Source organism: Fundulus heteroclitus, unplaced genomic scaffold, assembly GCF_011125445.2.
Source record: "Fundulus heteroclitus isolate FHET01 unplaced genomic scaffold, MU-UCD_Fhet_4.1 scaffold_36, whole genome shotgun sequence".
Taxonomy (NCBI): Eukaryota; Metazoa; Chordata; class Actinopteri; order Cyprinodontiformes; family Fundulidae; genus Fundulus; species Fundulus heteroclitus.
The window spans coordinates 3,454,614-3,471,339 of NW_023396770.1; the positions used below are offsets into that span (position 1 = coordinate 3,454,614).

At 37.6% G+C, this 16,726-nt stretch overlaps 1 protein-coding gene across 4 annotated transcripts in view; it reads right to left on the reverse strand.

Moving 5' to 3' along the window:
• LOC105917454 (adhesion G-protein coupled receptor G6) overlaps positions 1–13,386 on the reverse strand; it is a 97,817-nt gene extending 84,431 nt beyond the window's left edge. For 2 of the 4 annotated variants that reach the window (XM_036130430.1, XM_036130429.1), the window contains exon 1: positions 13,199–13,383. In XM_036130430.1, the coding sequence (XP_035986323.1) occupies positions 13,199–13,200 (2 nt within the window). In that variant the 5' untranslated portion in view covers positions 13,201–13,383. Of the gene's footprint in view, positions 1–13,198 lie in introns of all 4 variants that reach the window. The other 2 variants (XM_036130427.1, XM_036130428.1) reach the window with 2 other exon arrangements.
• Between the last annotated feature and the right edge of the window lie 3,340 nt (positions 13,387–16,726).

Consider the following 16,726-nt stretch of genomic DNA (forward strand, 5'->3'; position numbering starts at 1 on the left):
TGTCAGGAAGAGACAAATTTTCACTCTTTTAAGTTTCTGAGTCAAATAAATGAACGCTGTCTAGCGCAGGAAAACAAAGATTATACATTAAATGTTTTAAACTTTTGTAGCGTGGTGAAATAAAGAGTCTAAGAAATTAACGATCCAAAGTCTTAACGTATCGATTTGGAGTTGGTTTTTCCAGTTGCTGAATAACTTCATCGCATAGCTGATTATTTGCATATTTCACTTTGTGCATCTAACTGTAATAGATGCTGTGGCAGAGAGTAACAAGATAAAAAAAATGAGAAGAAACCATTCTGAATATGTTTTAATTACAAATGAACTTTTTTCAGATGATTTTTATCTCTGATGTCAAAACCAGAACTTCTCCTTTATTTGGGTTTTGGAGATGGAAAGTGACCCAAAAGAGACACAAGGACGACTTATTTAGTCACGTATTCTTAAGCTCAGCTTGGATTCAACTTTATTGTCCTCTTAGATGCCTGCATGTTACAGTAAAATAATTAACATATTATCTTAAACATGGCATCTGCACCAAATATCCATGGAACACGATAAAGGAAACGGGAATAGTCTGGGATCTGAGGAGGGTAAGAAAAAACAGTTTGTGAAGACATGTAAGTTTAATTTTAGGAAAGTTTAAGGAAGTTTATTTCAAAGATGTAAAAAACAGAAAATAAATTAAATGAATTCCTCAGACTAAATCATTGTAATTTACACATTTGAAAAGGAGTAGGAGGAAGTAATCCCACCCGTCTCCAAAACGTCTGAGTTCTGAACGTTGCTTGTGGTGTACCACAAGGGTCTGTGTTGGAACCCATATTATTTATTATGTATATAAAGGATATAACATATTTTTTAGTTCTAGTGAGAATTTATAGCAACAATTGCATCAATCAAGATTGTAAACTAATAAGTTAAAAAATAGTTTGATGTAAAGAAGTGCTTCCTGAGCTTGAATTTAGCAAAACTGATTTGAATTCATTATATTTGGGGATTGCAATAAAAAAACTACAATTCATATGAAAATTAATTAATTTGTTTAATAGTTTTATTTATTTGTTTAAATTTTAAGATAAGCCCTTTGGAATAAAACCATCTCATTTTCAAGAGGGTCCTTACGGTGAAAATGGAAAGAAACCCAAACATTTTTATCAAGCAATTAGCTAGATATCTCATATCCATCATCTTCTAATCATTATTAACAAAATGTATAGATAAATAAATCTAATTTTATTGAGAACTTTTGTTTGGCGTTTACTGTATTTAACTTTTGTTGCACTCATTCATTCTAAACACTGCATTTATTGCTAAGAATAATAATAATAAATGATCTGATAATCGTTGATTAAGCCTAACAATAGTTGATGACAGATAAAGAATAGTTACAAAAAAGGAAACTGATGGATCTTCACTGAATCAAGCATAAAAACTAAAGTACATATGTGACAAAGCTGTGAATACTGCATGAAATCTACCATTTTCCTCTCAATAAACCAAATCCTCCCCGATAAAGCAGCTCCAGTTACTGACGGTAGAGAAAGACACACTGCAAAAACGGAACTACAAATAAGTAAAATATTTTTTAAAATAAGAGTATTTGTCTTTGATTTGAGAGGATAAATAAGATGATCTGCCCATGGAATAAGATTTTTGCACTTAAAACAGGAACAACTCATCTCCATCATCTTATTTAAAGTGCAAGATGTCTAAATATCTTATTTTAGGGGTCAAAATACTCATTCCATTGGCAGATAATATATTTTACCTGCTCAAATCAAGGATAAATATACTAACTTTAAGAACATTTTACTTATTTTTAGATCTGTTTTTGCTGTGTATAATCAGAGCTCGACTCCCAGTGCAGACAGACGGTCGTACTGAAACGGTGTGTTTGTTATGCCCAGCAGCCGGTGAATAAACGAGTGACCAGGGACCTCAGAGAACCACCTACGCCTTCTCATGTAATGTATGCGTGTCCTTCATTGCCCCAGGGAGCCAATCAAAACGCTCCCCCCAGGCCATCATAACGTTTCTCCAGCTGCTAACGAGACGAGCTGCATTGGACATTTTTATGCTTCAATTAGAAAAAGACACCTTTAAAATACCTTACTTTCACTTTTTCCATATATATAAATATCAATCTGTGGAGCTGTATGCTGATGACGCTGTTGTTTACTGCTGTGCTCGCTCAGTTGCTCTCGCAGTCTAAATTTGATTTCATCCAATCAACTGCAGCTCACACCGGTACTGATTGCAAATAAAACCAAGGAGATGCTGTTTTCCAGCAAAAAAAAGAAAGTGGCAGCTGTTTTGTGTCCTCAGGAGGTCAGAGTGTGTCCTCCTACAAATATCTGGGTAGAATATTTGATGAAAATCTGAGTTTTAAAGATCATTTTCATGTTATTTGAAGAAACCGGAGCTTAAATTAGGCTTCTTTCTCAGAAACTTGTTTTTCTGTTAATGTCAGGAAACGTCTTGTTGCTGGCGCATTTAATTCGTTCGTTCATCACATGATTCTCTTTATTTAATAGATTTAGCTCATCGTGGCGCTCTAAGATTCATAGCTGAATGCAGAGATCTAACCCATAATTGTCTTCTTTACTTATTTGGTCTTTGCTGTCTCTGCCCAGAGTTTTTTTATTGGTCCATTTGTATCTATAAATCCATCCTTGTTTTATTGCCTCTTTATTTATCCTCCTAAATGTCACCTGAAAAAGCCGATTCCAGTCTAGGATGAAGTTAAGAGAGCCGGCCTCCTCTTCCTCATCACCTTCAACCTGGAATATCTCCAACAGGAGCTGAAACTGTTGCATCTAATTTCTATGGCTGATTTTACTGCACATAAAATAAAATCTGGCAACCACGTCAGGAAGTTCTGGCTCTTGTTCTTAAATGTTTATTTTGTTGGTAATTGTTTAGTATTTAAAACACTGTGAGGCTGTATTTCACTAAATCCTGCGTTGTTCTGCACCAGTTTTTAAACAGGTGCTAACTTGTAAATGAGAACTCGTGTCTCTATGAGGCTTCCTGTAGAAATAAACAGTTAATAATAATAAAAAACATAAATTTTAGGATGGAAAGAAGAGTTTTTTTGCAGATGAATAAAAAAAATTAGTGACACCAACACGGTAATGATTAGGAGACATTTATTGTTAAAAGAGATTACGTTAACTGTGTATTTGTGATTTATACACTCTGTCTACGAGTCACTGAACCATTAAAAGACAATGAAAGTCTAAACTGTGCCATTTTGTTTATGTTAAACAATAATGTTATGGTTTAAGTCAGGGTGTTAGATGAAAGTTTGGAAAGTATCCTAGTTTTAATATAGCAAGTGTATACCTTTAATCTTGGGAAATTATAATTTTTTTCCTCAAATATTTAACAACTTCTTGTCATCAGAGAAAATCCGAGCTTTTTCTTGCAAATATGTCAAATTAATCTAAAAATATCTGAGGTTTTTATGGAAATTTAGTCCTCTGTGGCCAATAATTTATTTTCTTTAAAATAAGGTGGCCCTAATAGGATTTGTGTGCGTGTGTGTTATCATAATAAAGTCTTAATAGGAGGCGTACATGAATAACATTGCAAAAATAGTCGTTATATTACAAGAATAAAGTTGAAATATGAGAGTAAATTTGTAATATTGTCAGAATAAAGTCATACGGTCGTTTCAAAGTCCTGTTACTAATAATGGTTTAATGCTGAAGTGCTAAAAAGATTTAGTATTTTCTTATCTGTAAATCCTGTACAAGAATATAACTTTGCAATATTCTCAACGTTCCTCATTTTAACACAGGGGACGACTCTTAATATTACGCCAGTCTCTGGCGTTATTTCAGGGGTCACAGGCTGAAATGTTTGGGAACCTCTTGTTTAAGTCATGATCAACCTAATCATTTCCTTACCAAAGAGAATTATTATTATTATTATTATTATTATTATTATTATTATTATTATTATTATTATTATTATTATTATTATTATTATTATCGCCTCATCTGCAGCTTCAGGTGTTTTCTTTCTCCTAAAGGCACATGTGTCTTTCCTCAACCGGCATAAACCAGCTTACATCTACATTTGGATCAACGACTAAAACATTTATTAAAACAAATAACTTTTTAAAATAAGAACCAGCCCTGATGCTGCAAAAAAAGGGACTAAAAGTAAGTAAACTTTTCTAGAAAAGAGTGATGTGAGCAGGTAAATAAGATTATCTGGCAATGGATGAGTATTTTCACTCCTAAAATAAGATAATTAGATCAGCAAAGAGGCTTAAATCGGAAACAACCGGACTTTTGCTCACGTAGTTTTTCTAAAATTGTTTTGACGCCTATCCAGGAGTCAGTTTAGCAACCTGCAGCTGGAGCGCTGCTGTTTTTAGGGACTGGAGGCCCGTCCTCCCAGGCGAAGGACTGCACAAGCAAGATGATCAAATGTACTGCACTTGAGACAAAATGACGAAGATGAGCTTTCCTGCTCAAATCAAGGCCAAATGCACTTATCAGAAGAACATTTTACTAACTTTTGGTTCCCTTTTTGCATCATTTGTGGCAGCAAACAAACAAATCTGCACCTTGCAGACACGCCGAGGGACATCACTGCAAAAAGGGAACAAAAAGTAGGTCAAATGCTCTGGAAATTTGTGTATTTGTCCTTCATTTTAGCAGGTAAATAAGATTAGAATAAGATAATTAGATATACTGCACTTTAAATAAGATGACAGAGATGAGCTGTTCCTATTTTAAGTGCAGAAATCTTATTCCATTGGCAGATCACCTGCTCAAATCAAGCAGAAATACTCTCATTTCAAGAGAAAATTACTCACTTTTAGTTCAGTTTAGCTGTGATCAGATAACACACTGCAAAAAGGTGATTAAAGTAAGTAAAAATTTCTTGAAATTAGTGTATTTTTCCTTGATTTGAGGAACTAAATAAGACTATTTGCCAATGGAATGAGTATTTCTACCCCTAAAGTAAGATAATTAGATATCCTGCACATGAAATAAGGTGATGGAGATGAATTGTTCCTATTTTAAGTGCAAAAATCTTATTCCATTGGCAAATAGTCTCATTTAGCTCCTCAAGTCAAGACAAAATACACTGATTTCAAGAAAATTTCACTTACTTTTAGTTCCCTTTTTGCAGGGCATGGCAGGTTCACTGCAAAAATAGCACTAAAATCATGTAAAATTATCTTGAAATGAATCTATTTGTCCTTGATTTGAGCAGGTAAATAAGACTATTTGCCAATGGAATAAGATTTTAGCACTTAAAATAGGAACAATTCATCTCCATCATCTTATGTCAAGTGCATTATATCTAATTATCTTATTTTAGGGGTAAAAATACTCATTCCATTGGCAAAAAATCTTATTTACCTGCTCAAATCAAGGGTAAATACATTAATTTCAAGAAAACTTTACTTATTTTTAGGTCTCTTTTTGCAGTGTTGCATGTTACTGACAACGGAGAGAACGGTCAGACCAGCCTTCTTTTCTTGGCTGCAGTCATCAGAAACAGTGTTTATGCAGTCATGTACCGACTGCTGCGCATCACAACAGATAAAACACCATGGAGGGCCTACAGGCTGCCTTTGGTGGTACAATGCCACAGCTGTGGGTGTAAACTAAGAGAAAATCCTGAAGCTCCAGCCCAGAAAGGCTCCCAGTGGGTCATTAATATTTAAAGCATGGGGAACAGGCTCCGGTTTTAATCCACGCGTCCGCTGCTGAAAATTCATGCAGCTGCTGACATTAAAGAAAACTCGCCTCTTTATCAAGTCATGCGTCTCGCTTCCCCGTCTCCCCTCCTCCTCCAGTATGGAAATGACGAGGTCAGCGAACAAGGCCGCGCACAGACCGAGGGTTTTGTGCGTGCAGGGGCTGGACGGCGGCCTGCAGACCCTCCGCCTCCGGGCGGACATTTTGGGGCCCACCAGTCCTGGATCTCACAGGCGCCGGGACGCTTCCACCCTGGGAGAGCCGAGGAGTTCAGAACCGGATCGTCTTCAGTCCTTAAACGGTTCTCTGGTGCTGCAGAGTCACCCGGCACCCTTCACTCCACATGTCTACCACCATGTCTGCTGTTTAGTGCTGTAACTAACCCCCCCCACAGCACTGATCACTGCAAAACCAGAACTAAAATAAGTTAAAAATGTCCTGAAATTAGTGTTAGTACTTTATTTGAGCAGGTAAATAAGATAATCTGCCAATGGAATAAGATTTTTTGCACTTAAAATAGGAACAACTCATCTCCGTCATCTTATTTAAAGTGAAGTATATCTAAATATCTTATTTTAGGGTTAAAATTACTCTTTCAATTGGCAGATAATCTTATTTACCTGCTGAAATCAAGGACAAATACACTAGTTTCAAGAAAATTTTACTTATTTTCAGTTCTGTTTTTGCAGTGTTAGATGAAGTGAAATTATAAATCTGACGCCGATTGCTCTAAATTGTGCAAAACTGTCATGGTAACGTATTTCTTCCTCCAACAACCGTGACTGGAGCTGTTTAACGGCAGAAATATGATGATTGGGGCTTAAATCTAACCAAAGATTAGGTAAAAACATCAACAATGCACAATTTATTTTAAAGAACGAGATTATGCACTGCAAAAACTGAACTAAAAGTAAGTACAGTTTTCTTGAAATGAGTGTATTTGCACTTGATTTGATCAGGTAAATAATATTATCTGCCAATGGAATGAGTATTTTTACCCCTAAAATAAGATGATTAGATATAAGATGATAGAGATGAATTGTTCCTATTTTAAGTGCAAAAATCTAATTCCATTGTCAGAACATTTAAACTTTCCTGCTCAAACCAACGATAAATACACTCATTTAATGAAAATCTTGTGTGGCTATTGTCAGAAAGTTCCACATACTTTCACTTCCCTCAGTTGATCCTGTAAAAAAAGTAAAAAGGCTGCTGACTAATGTAGAAAAGGCCCAGAGAGCCTCGCATGAAGAAATCTAGACCCCAAATAAACACATCAGGAAGGTTCAGGAAGCGCGGGTGAAGAACCATCTGGTGGCCTCACAAGGACATTTCTACGGGTCCGCGGTGGGTTAAGGTGGAGAAATTAAGTATTTCTTTGGACATGTTGTGAGGAGAGATGGATAGACGAGAGGATGTTGGAGCTGGAAGGAAAGAGGAAGACCTGAGAGGAGATTCAGGGACACGCTTAAGGAGGACAGGGAGGCAGAGGAAGAGACAAAACACTTAAAAGTCAAAGTTGCACTGCAAAATAAGTCAACTCAAAATAAGAATTTTTTTTCTTGAGAGTATTTTTCTTTAATTTGAGCAGGTATATACAATTATTTGCCTATGGAAAGAGTATATTTGCACTTAAAATAGGAACAACTCATTTCCATCATCTTATTTCAAGTGCATTTTATCTAAATATCTTATTTTAGGAGTAAAACTACTCATTCCATTGGCAGATAATCTTATTTACCTGCTCAAATCAAGGAGAAATACATTAATTTCAAGAAAATTTGACTTATTTTTAGTCCTGTTTTTGCAGTGTGCTCCCAAAATATGATTAGTTTTTATTACCTAATCCAATGTCTAATGTAATAATTATACATTCTCTCTCTCTCTCTCTCTCTCTCTCTCTCTCTCTCTCTCTCTCTCTCTCTCTCTCTCTCTCTCTCATCCATCCATCCATCCATGATCCAATCATCCATCCATCCATCCATCCCTCCCTCCATTATCCATCCATCCCTCCATCCATCCATCAATGATCCAATCATCCATCCATCTATTGTTTGATCCACTTGTATCTATGGGTCCATCCATCTATTAATGCATTGATCCCTCACTCATTCATTCATTCATCTGTCAGTTCAATCATTCATTCAGTCGTTCTTCTCTTCTCCGTTTAACTGAAGGCCCAACCATCGTTCATCAATCCATCATCATCTCTTTACCAGCAAACATAAGAAGAAGCTAGAGCTGCTCAGCAGATTACAGAAAAAACACAAAACCTGAGAGAAATCCAGATCTAATGAAAACTGCAGAGATCTCTGCATCCAAACACAGCAGCCAGTCTTTACTGGAACAAAGTGCATTTAACACCGCGGAGCAGCTTCTTCTCTCTGTGCTGAAGCTTCTTCTCTCTGTGCTGAAGCTTCTTCTCTCTGTGCTGAAGCTTCTTCTCTCTGTGCTGAAGCTGATTTAAAGTGTTGATATGTGGCTGCAGACTTCCAGGTGAAACACCTTCTTCTTCTGCTCTGAATGTCAGCGGGATCAAACCCAGCGGACACTTTAATTAAAGCGCATTCCTGGCCGCAGCCGCTCCGTCTTCCAGTAACGGATCAGCCGCGTCTCCCGGCACACCTGGAGCAGGTAAGTCCCCTCCTGTCCTGTCAGCAGATAGTTATTCACCATGCGCCTCCTTTAACAGCGGTCAGTGAGGAGGGCTCTGCAGGCCGTATCGCCTCCACAGGTTGTGTAACAGCTGGCAGCGGCGGGTTCCTCCTTAAACAACGCCTCCTTTGATAAGAAGAACTAAAGAAAGTGGAACTCTGCCAACATACCTGCAGCAACTTTACAAAACCATTTGTAGCTTTAGGGAAACAGCTGAAAAAAAAAAAAGTCCTTTTTAAACCACATTCCCCACGGTTGTACTGAAGTTGCTCAGGTTCTGCTAAGTTCTGGCAGGAAACCCACATTTTCCTCCTCAGATGAACAGAAACGTTTGAGACGCATAGAGAATTAAGTCCAAACCCGCTTCTCTCTCCAGACCAGCACTGCATAAAGGGAACTAAAATTAAGTACATTTTTCTTGAAATGAGTGCATTTCTTCTTGATTTGAGCAGGTAAATAAGATTATTTGCCAATGGAATAAGATTTCTGCACTTAATGTAGAAACAATTCATCTCCATCATCAATTTTTCAAGTGCAGAATATCTAATTATCTTATTTTAGGGGTAGAACTACTAATCCCATTGGCAAATAGTCTTATATACACTGCAAAAGGGGAACTAAAAGTAAGTAAAATTTTCTTAAAATTTGTATATTTTTCTTTGATTTGAGCAGCTAAATAAGACTATTTGCCAATGGAACGAGAATTTCCACCCCTAAAATAGGATAATTAGATATCCTGCACTTGAAATAAGATGATAGAGATGAATTGTTCTTATTTTAAGTACAAAAATCTTATTCCATTGGCAGATAGAATGATTTACCAGCTCGAATCAAAGAAAAATACACTAATTTCAAGAGGATTTTACCTACTTTTAGTTCCCTTTTTGCAGTGTACCTGCTCAAATCAATGAAAAACAGACTAATTTCTAGAAAATTTACTTACTTTTAGCTCCCTTTTTGCAGTGAGGACAGAAGCTGCGGCTCCAGGACCCACAGCTTCAACCTGGGCCCAAACCTGCAGCAGAACCACCTGGACCAGCTCAGCGTCTTCTGGGTGGAGTTTCAGCAGCAATCGGATTTTATTTCCCAGGGTTCATACTACTGCAAAAATAGACCTAAAAACAATTTTTCCTTGATTTGAGCAGGTAAATATGACTATTTGCCAATAGAATAAGATTTTTGCAGTTAAAATAGTAACAATTAATGTCCGTCATCTTATTTCAAGTGCAGGATGTCTAATTATCTAATTATCTTATTTTAGGGGTAAAAATACTCATTCCATTGGCAGATAGTCTTATTTACCTGCTCAAATCAAGGGCAAATACATTCATTTCAAGAAAATTTTTACTTATTTTTATACGGTTCTGGACTGCAAACCGATGTCCAGGACAGTGACGTAAACGGCAGATGTAAAAAAAAGCAAGATGGCGGCTAAGACTGCGGCCGCTCTGAGAAACATCCGACACACACAGACTAGTTATTACCACGTATGAAAAAGACGGATACGGCTCGCATCTGTCCCAAACCTGCAGGTGAACGCAGCAGCAGAGTGCATGCTGGGAGGAGGCGTTGACCGTAATCAGCTGTTAAGCACGGTAGCGGCAGCGTGATGGTTCAGCAAAAACAGAACTAAAAATAAGTAAAATTTTCTTATAATGAGTATATCTGTCCTTGATTTGAGCGAGTAAATAGGATTATCTGCTAATGGAATAAGATTTTTGCACTTAAAATGGGAACAATCCATCTCCATCATCTTACTTCAAGTGCAGGATGTCTAATTATCTTATTTTAGGGATCAAAATACTCATTCCATTGGCAGATAATCTTATTTACCTGCTCAAATCAAGGACAAAAACACACATTTTAAGAACATTTTACTTATTTTTACGTCCGTTTTTGCAGTGCAGAAAGCGGGTCAAACGTGAGGCAGAAGGAAGTCTGCAGCTGGTTGATCTACGAGACCCTCAGCCCAACCATGTTGTGGATTTATGGGGATGAAATCCTTAACGCCGTCCAACTTCTTCTAAAAGCCGTCATGTGAAGGTTTGTTGTTGGTTTTTTTGTTTTTTTTCTGTCTTTCCTGTGTTTGGAAATCTAAGAATAACAAGCCTCAGGTCGCTTCTCGGAGCTCAGCTGTTTATCCTACAAATATTTTGGGTTCTTCTGGACCAGAACCGTGTTGAGTGTGGCTTTAAAATCGGCTTCTGTAAAACTCCAGATCCCAGAACCGTCTCCTGTTCTGTTGTGTGTGTATTGAACATTTCTACTCATAGACTCCTGGAAAGTTCTTGTCTTTCCCAGATGGAAGCGAGACCTTCAGCTTCGTCATCGTTCCAGCCTCAGAAAAGAGGAGTAGAAGAACGTGACCCGACAGAACCGACCGAACCGGCTTTCTTCTGAGACTCTGACAGAATAAAGCTGAAGCTGTCGTCCACCGTCACAGACGGTCGGGGAAAGATAAGAACTTTCAAGGAACATCCAGGACTTTCCAGGAGGTTATGAGCTGAAATCTGGACGGTTCTTGGATTTGGAGTTTTGCAGAAGCCGGTTTTAAAACACGGTCCCGGTCCAGAAGAACCCAAAATATTTGTAGGATAAACAGCTGAGCTCCGAGAAGCGACCTGAGGCTCTTTATTCTTAGATTTCCAAACACAGGAAGACAGAGAGGTGTTGTTTTATTTAGGCGTGATGCTGGACATTTATGTTTAAACTGATCACATTACCTTGAAAACCATCGCTGAACGTTTTTTCCCAGATTTCCATTATAACCAGAAACCGCTCCGGATTTAATCTGGACTTTATGTGCTGGACGAACACAAGGCAGAAGCTTTCACAAATAAAAACCCACAGGGTCCTAAAATGTGTTCATCCTCTTTAATGGAAATAAAAAGTCCTTCAGAAGTCAACGCACTGCAAAAAGGGAACTAAAAGTAAGTAAAATTTTCTTAAAATATGTATATTTTTCCTTGATTGGAGCAGATAAATAAGACTATTTGCCAATGGAATGAGAATTTCTACCCCTAAAATACGATAATTAGACATCCTGCACTTAAAATAAGATGATGGAGATGAAATGTTCTTATTTTAAAGTGCAAAAATCTTATTCCATTGGCAAATAATCTGATTTACCAGCTCAAATCAATAAAAAATACACTTATTTCAAGATGATTTCACCTACTTTTAGTTCCCTTTTTGCAGTGCGGGTCAGAACTCAGAGCCCAGTCGTGTGTAGTTCAAGCTCAGTAGGAATCCAGATGTTCTGTTTCTGGTCTCAGAGGTTCGTTAGAGAACGGCAGGAGAACCTTAGAGGCTGCAGAAGACCTTCCAGCAGAACAACCAGCCAGAGATTCACCTGCTAGAACGGCCTAGTCAAAGTCCGCAGTGAGGGAATCTCTGTGAAGATGTTCTTTATTTAATGTTGGCATTTTAAAAACGAACGTCGTATTCCTGCGTCTCTCTGTGTGGTTCTGTCCCATAAAAACCCGATAAACTAGACCACCGTTAATGCTCTCTGGGTCTGGATCATTTTCTTTCTTTTTTTACCCTCCATGTAAATATTTTATACACTTTAAATGCTAGTTTAGATTTTTTTCTTGTATTTCTAACAAATCTGGGTGTGAAAACGTCATATTGTTTAATTTAAGTTGAAATAAGCAACGTAAGGAGAGACTGAGGCTCCTTTAGTTAACATTCAGTTGATCAAAAAACTTTGATTTTTCTACTTTCTGCTCTCTAGTTTGTGTTTAAATAAGAAAACATTTAGCCTTTCAGTGTCAGGGAGTCTAAATGTATCCTTTAAGTGTTTTTTTTTAGGTTTTATGCAACATGACAACTCACCAAACATCATTAGATCTAAGGTTAAAATGTAAACGCAGCTCCAGGTGGGATTATTTCTGTTATTTACTTTAAAATTACTGACTGAAAAGACAATGAAGTCAATAAAACTGAGTTTTGTTCAGTTTTTAGCTGAATCTGCGACTTTTATCACCATGGTGGCCTCAGAGGGCCCAGTGGCACAAAAGAAGGAGGGGGGGGGGGGGGGGGGGGGGGGGGGGAATAAAGAAATCAACAACAACTCTGATTCTGGTCAGTTTTCTCTTTTAGTTCAAAACTCGTTTAAAATGCATTGGAAAAAAAGTTGCTTTCCAACTCAAACATGGAAGACGGCAGATTTACAGTAGACGGAAAAATAGATTCAATAACTGGGAAAAAACAACAAAACTCAGCTTGTCGATGGGGTTTTTACCCCCAGGGAATAAAAGTCAAAGCAGAAATCAGATCTTTGATTAGAGGTCAGAGGCATGAAAACTCCCGAGGGGACGCAGATTCCTCCATTTAGTTCAAAAGGCGTAAAAAAAATACTTAAAAATAAAAATAACAAGACCTGGAAACTACTTCAGCTCAAAGTAAAACACACAACTTGCTCCGTTTGCATCAAAGCCGCCAAAGTTTAGAGAAAAATATCATCAAAAACTAATAAAATGACCAGGTTGGTTCTTAAATTTCTATTTATGAACCCAATCAGGGAACTAAAGGCTGTGAATGAAGGCATCTTTGGGCCTTTTCTCCTGCCTCAGATTGGAAACCTGGAAACTTTTTTACCCCAGTTTTAGTTTTTTGTTTAGTTTTAACCAGAGAAAAGGAGGAAAGGAGAGTTTCTCCTGTAAAAGTCAGACTGCAGCATCATGAGGAGCTGAGATGTTTGCAGCGGACCAGGAGCAGAAGGAGCGGCCAGCGGCGGGTTTACAGGAGGACCAGGACCTCCAGGCTGCAGCAGCATCTCCAGACTCAGACACATTTAAAGTTTCACTCACATGTTGTCAGTGCAGCGGCGGCTGGTCCCTCCGCACAATCATTCTCCCTCTCTGCAAACTCCCAGGAAAATACCGCTGCTGCTGCTGCTGCTGCTGCTTCACTTTTCCTCGCAGTTAAAATTCCCAAAGACTCCGAAGCGGCCAGAAGCCAGACGCGTCTCCGCTGAGGCGCACAAAGTCTGCGGAGTTTGAGGAGAGGGCGGGGAGGAGGAGGAGGAGGAGGAGGAGGAGGAAGAGGGAGGGGAGGGGTTGGTGCGCTCGCTTCTGCAGCCCGGGCTCACCGGCGTGGGCGGGGTCACAGATCACACTCAGGCTTTTTACATATTATGGTACAAAAGAACAAAAAAATGATAATCATCTTCATCTTTTTATGTCTCATCCTAACGAGGCTCCACTGTTTACTAAACTTCTTCACTAATTGTATCTTCAATTGTCTTATTTTAGGGGTCCCGGAAGACATAAACCAGTTATTATGACTGGATCACGTGTAAATTGATTTAATTGCATTTAAAGATTAGTTTAATCTGCATAAAATGGGAAAAGTGCAGTAGTCTAGATTATTAAATAACTTAAAACATAAAACAGAAGGGGGCCTTGGATTGAACCTGGAGGGACCTCAACTCCCAGTTAACCAATAAAGGAGTTCATACAGCTTTATTAAAAATGTGTGTAGTAAATAATTCCCCAGGAACACTGAAGATATTTAAAAGCTTTGCTCAGATTTTAGGTTCATTTTTATTTAATATGGTTTAACCATTCAGTCAACCAACTGCTGACTCCCTTTCTCTAAACTACTTTTTTAATTGCATCTTTAATTTTGTCGCTTATTATCTGATAATTTTAGGTAATCGGCTGCATAATTTTACATCTTTTACATTTTATTTTCCTCCTTAAAATAGTTCTTATTACAAAACAAACAAAAAAAAATATTGAAAAGATATTCAACATCTAAAAACATTTAAGGTTTTGGTTTTACAGAAATAAATCAATAAATTTGAGCAAAATCAAATTCATTCTGTTTGGGTCCCGGAAGACATAAACCAGTTATTATGACTGGATCACATGCAAATTGATTTAATTTACATGTGAATGCAACATAAATTGTTAAATGGACTGGAGTTTTAGGGAGCTTTTCCACTCATACTGTACAATCAAAGCATTTTTAGAAATCATATCTATATTACATATAGATTATGCTCTATGTGCACCAGAGTTTCAGATCGCTTGTGTTTATATGCACAAACCGTAAATACATGTAAAAATGACATTGTGGTGCAACGTGAAATCCCTACGGAGAACATGTCGTTAAAACATCAGCCGATGTGTTAATACACTCAAGCATTGCATTTGGTTTGTCTGATTTATATGTGATATTCATATTAAATGAATAAACTAAATAAAAAGATTAGATTTTGCTGCTACCCTTTTAGCACTAGTTAGTTTCACCAGAGCAGTTTGCTGTCATGTCATTTTGTAAATGTGGACTTTATGGGATTAACACAATAAATCCAGAGTTTGGCATAAACACCAAACCCTCCGTGACCCCCAGCTTCTGGGTGCTTTCATGTTTTTCATGAATGAATAAATAAATGAAACAAATCTCAGAAGTCAGTTTCTCTGAAACCTAAACGATGTTTCACTGATTTTGAGACAAATCTGACCAGAGGGCAGTTTTCTGTCTCCGTGAGGCCAGAACCTGCAGGCTCAGCGTCTGATTTCACCACAGGGAGCATAAACTCCTCTGCTGAGATGATGTTAGACCTTCATCACTGACCTGACGGTGAGGAAGAGGAGGGCCGTGCCGCAGCCCCAGGTGAGCTGCGCTGATTTGCCTTTAAAACGGCGGCCGCTCTGATCTTCCTGCCTGATAAGGGCTTCAGGACGCTGCTCAGATTTGCATCGCCGTGAAAGGCCCCTCAGAGAAGCTCCGTGTGTGAAAGGGAAGACTCCTCTGACGTCACGCAGCCGCAGAACAACCAGGAGCCTTTAAGATGATCAGGAAACACATGAAGACAAAGCTTTGTGTCAAGGATCACATCTACCTGCGTAAAAAAGGCCTTTACATTACAAAATGCTATTTAAAACATTCAGATTCTGCCAAACGAGCAGAGCTAATTAATATATCTTAAAGCTGTCTTGATAAAAGTTTTAGAAACTTTTGAACCTTCAGCCTAAACATCGGCTGCTCGCTTACCAAGTTTTATTTTTCTTTATTTAACCTTTATTTATACAGGTCAATGCATTGAGACCCACAAAGCATCTGTTTAAAAATAAAATAATGAATATCAAGTTTCAAACCCTGTAACAAGACAAATAATTAAAACATTCGATTCAAATTAAACAAGCTGATAAAACATAACCACCTTTGTTTCTGTGGTAGTTTTAGATTCCTGTAAACTCAGAATCTCTCACTTAAAAAGTCAGACCTAATTATTTTACCACACACTGCAAAAACTAAACAAAAAATAAGTTAAAATGTTCTTGAAATTAACGTATTTGTCCTTGATTTGAGCAGGTAAATAAGATGGTTTGCCAATGGAATGAGATTTTTTGCACTTAAAATAGGAACAACTCATCTTTATCATCTTATTTTATGTGCAGTATATCTAATTATCTTAGTTTAGGGGTCAAAATACTCACTCCATTGGCAGATAATCTTAGTTAGCTGCTCAAATCAAGGATAAATGCACTAATTTCAAGAAAATTTGACATTTTTTTAGCTCCGTTTTTGAAGTGCATATCTGTAGGTTGTATAGTTTGATAAGATACAAACAGAAACGATTAACCATGAGACAGCCTTGGGTTTTCAGGATTTAATTTAGCAAAGCATGACTAGGAAATGTTTAAGGTTGCTGGTTTAAACCTGCATTTAAAGCCGAGTTTAATCTGCATAAAATGGGGAACGTGCAGTAGCCTAGATTATTCAGCATTTTCAGGAATAATTTAAAACATAAAGCAGAAGGTGGGCCTTGGACTGAGCCTGAAGGGACGTCAACACCTAGTTGACCAATAAAGGAGATCATAAACCTTTACTAAAACATGTGTGTAATAAATATAATCCCCCAGAAATACTGAAGACATTTAAAAGCTTTGCTCCGATTTTAGGTTCATTTTTACTCAACGTGTGTCCGTTAGTCAACCATATATTTGAAATGTCTGACTTTAAAACATTTAATCCCATTTCTGCAGCCTGTGTGGTTATAAGTGGGATAAGATGAGAACAGTTAAAAAATGTATTATTGTTTTACGTAAACCAGGATTTTGATAAACAGGTTAAGGCCCAACCAGGACCCACCAAAACCTTCACCTTCATGGCATTTTGTCATCTCATAACACATTTTGTGAGTAGTGAATTAATATGTTTGCCGTATGAAAGTGAGAATTAATGTAATAGATGTGAATGTAATAACTTACTCTGAATGATTTCTGATGACAACTATAATAATGTCTACAATGTTTAAATGTTAAATAAATGTTAAATTATTTTTGTTTTGTGGACCTCAGGAAGACTAGCTCGTCCCTCTTTTG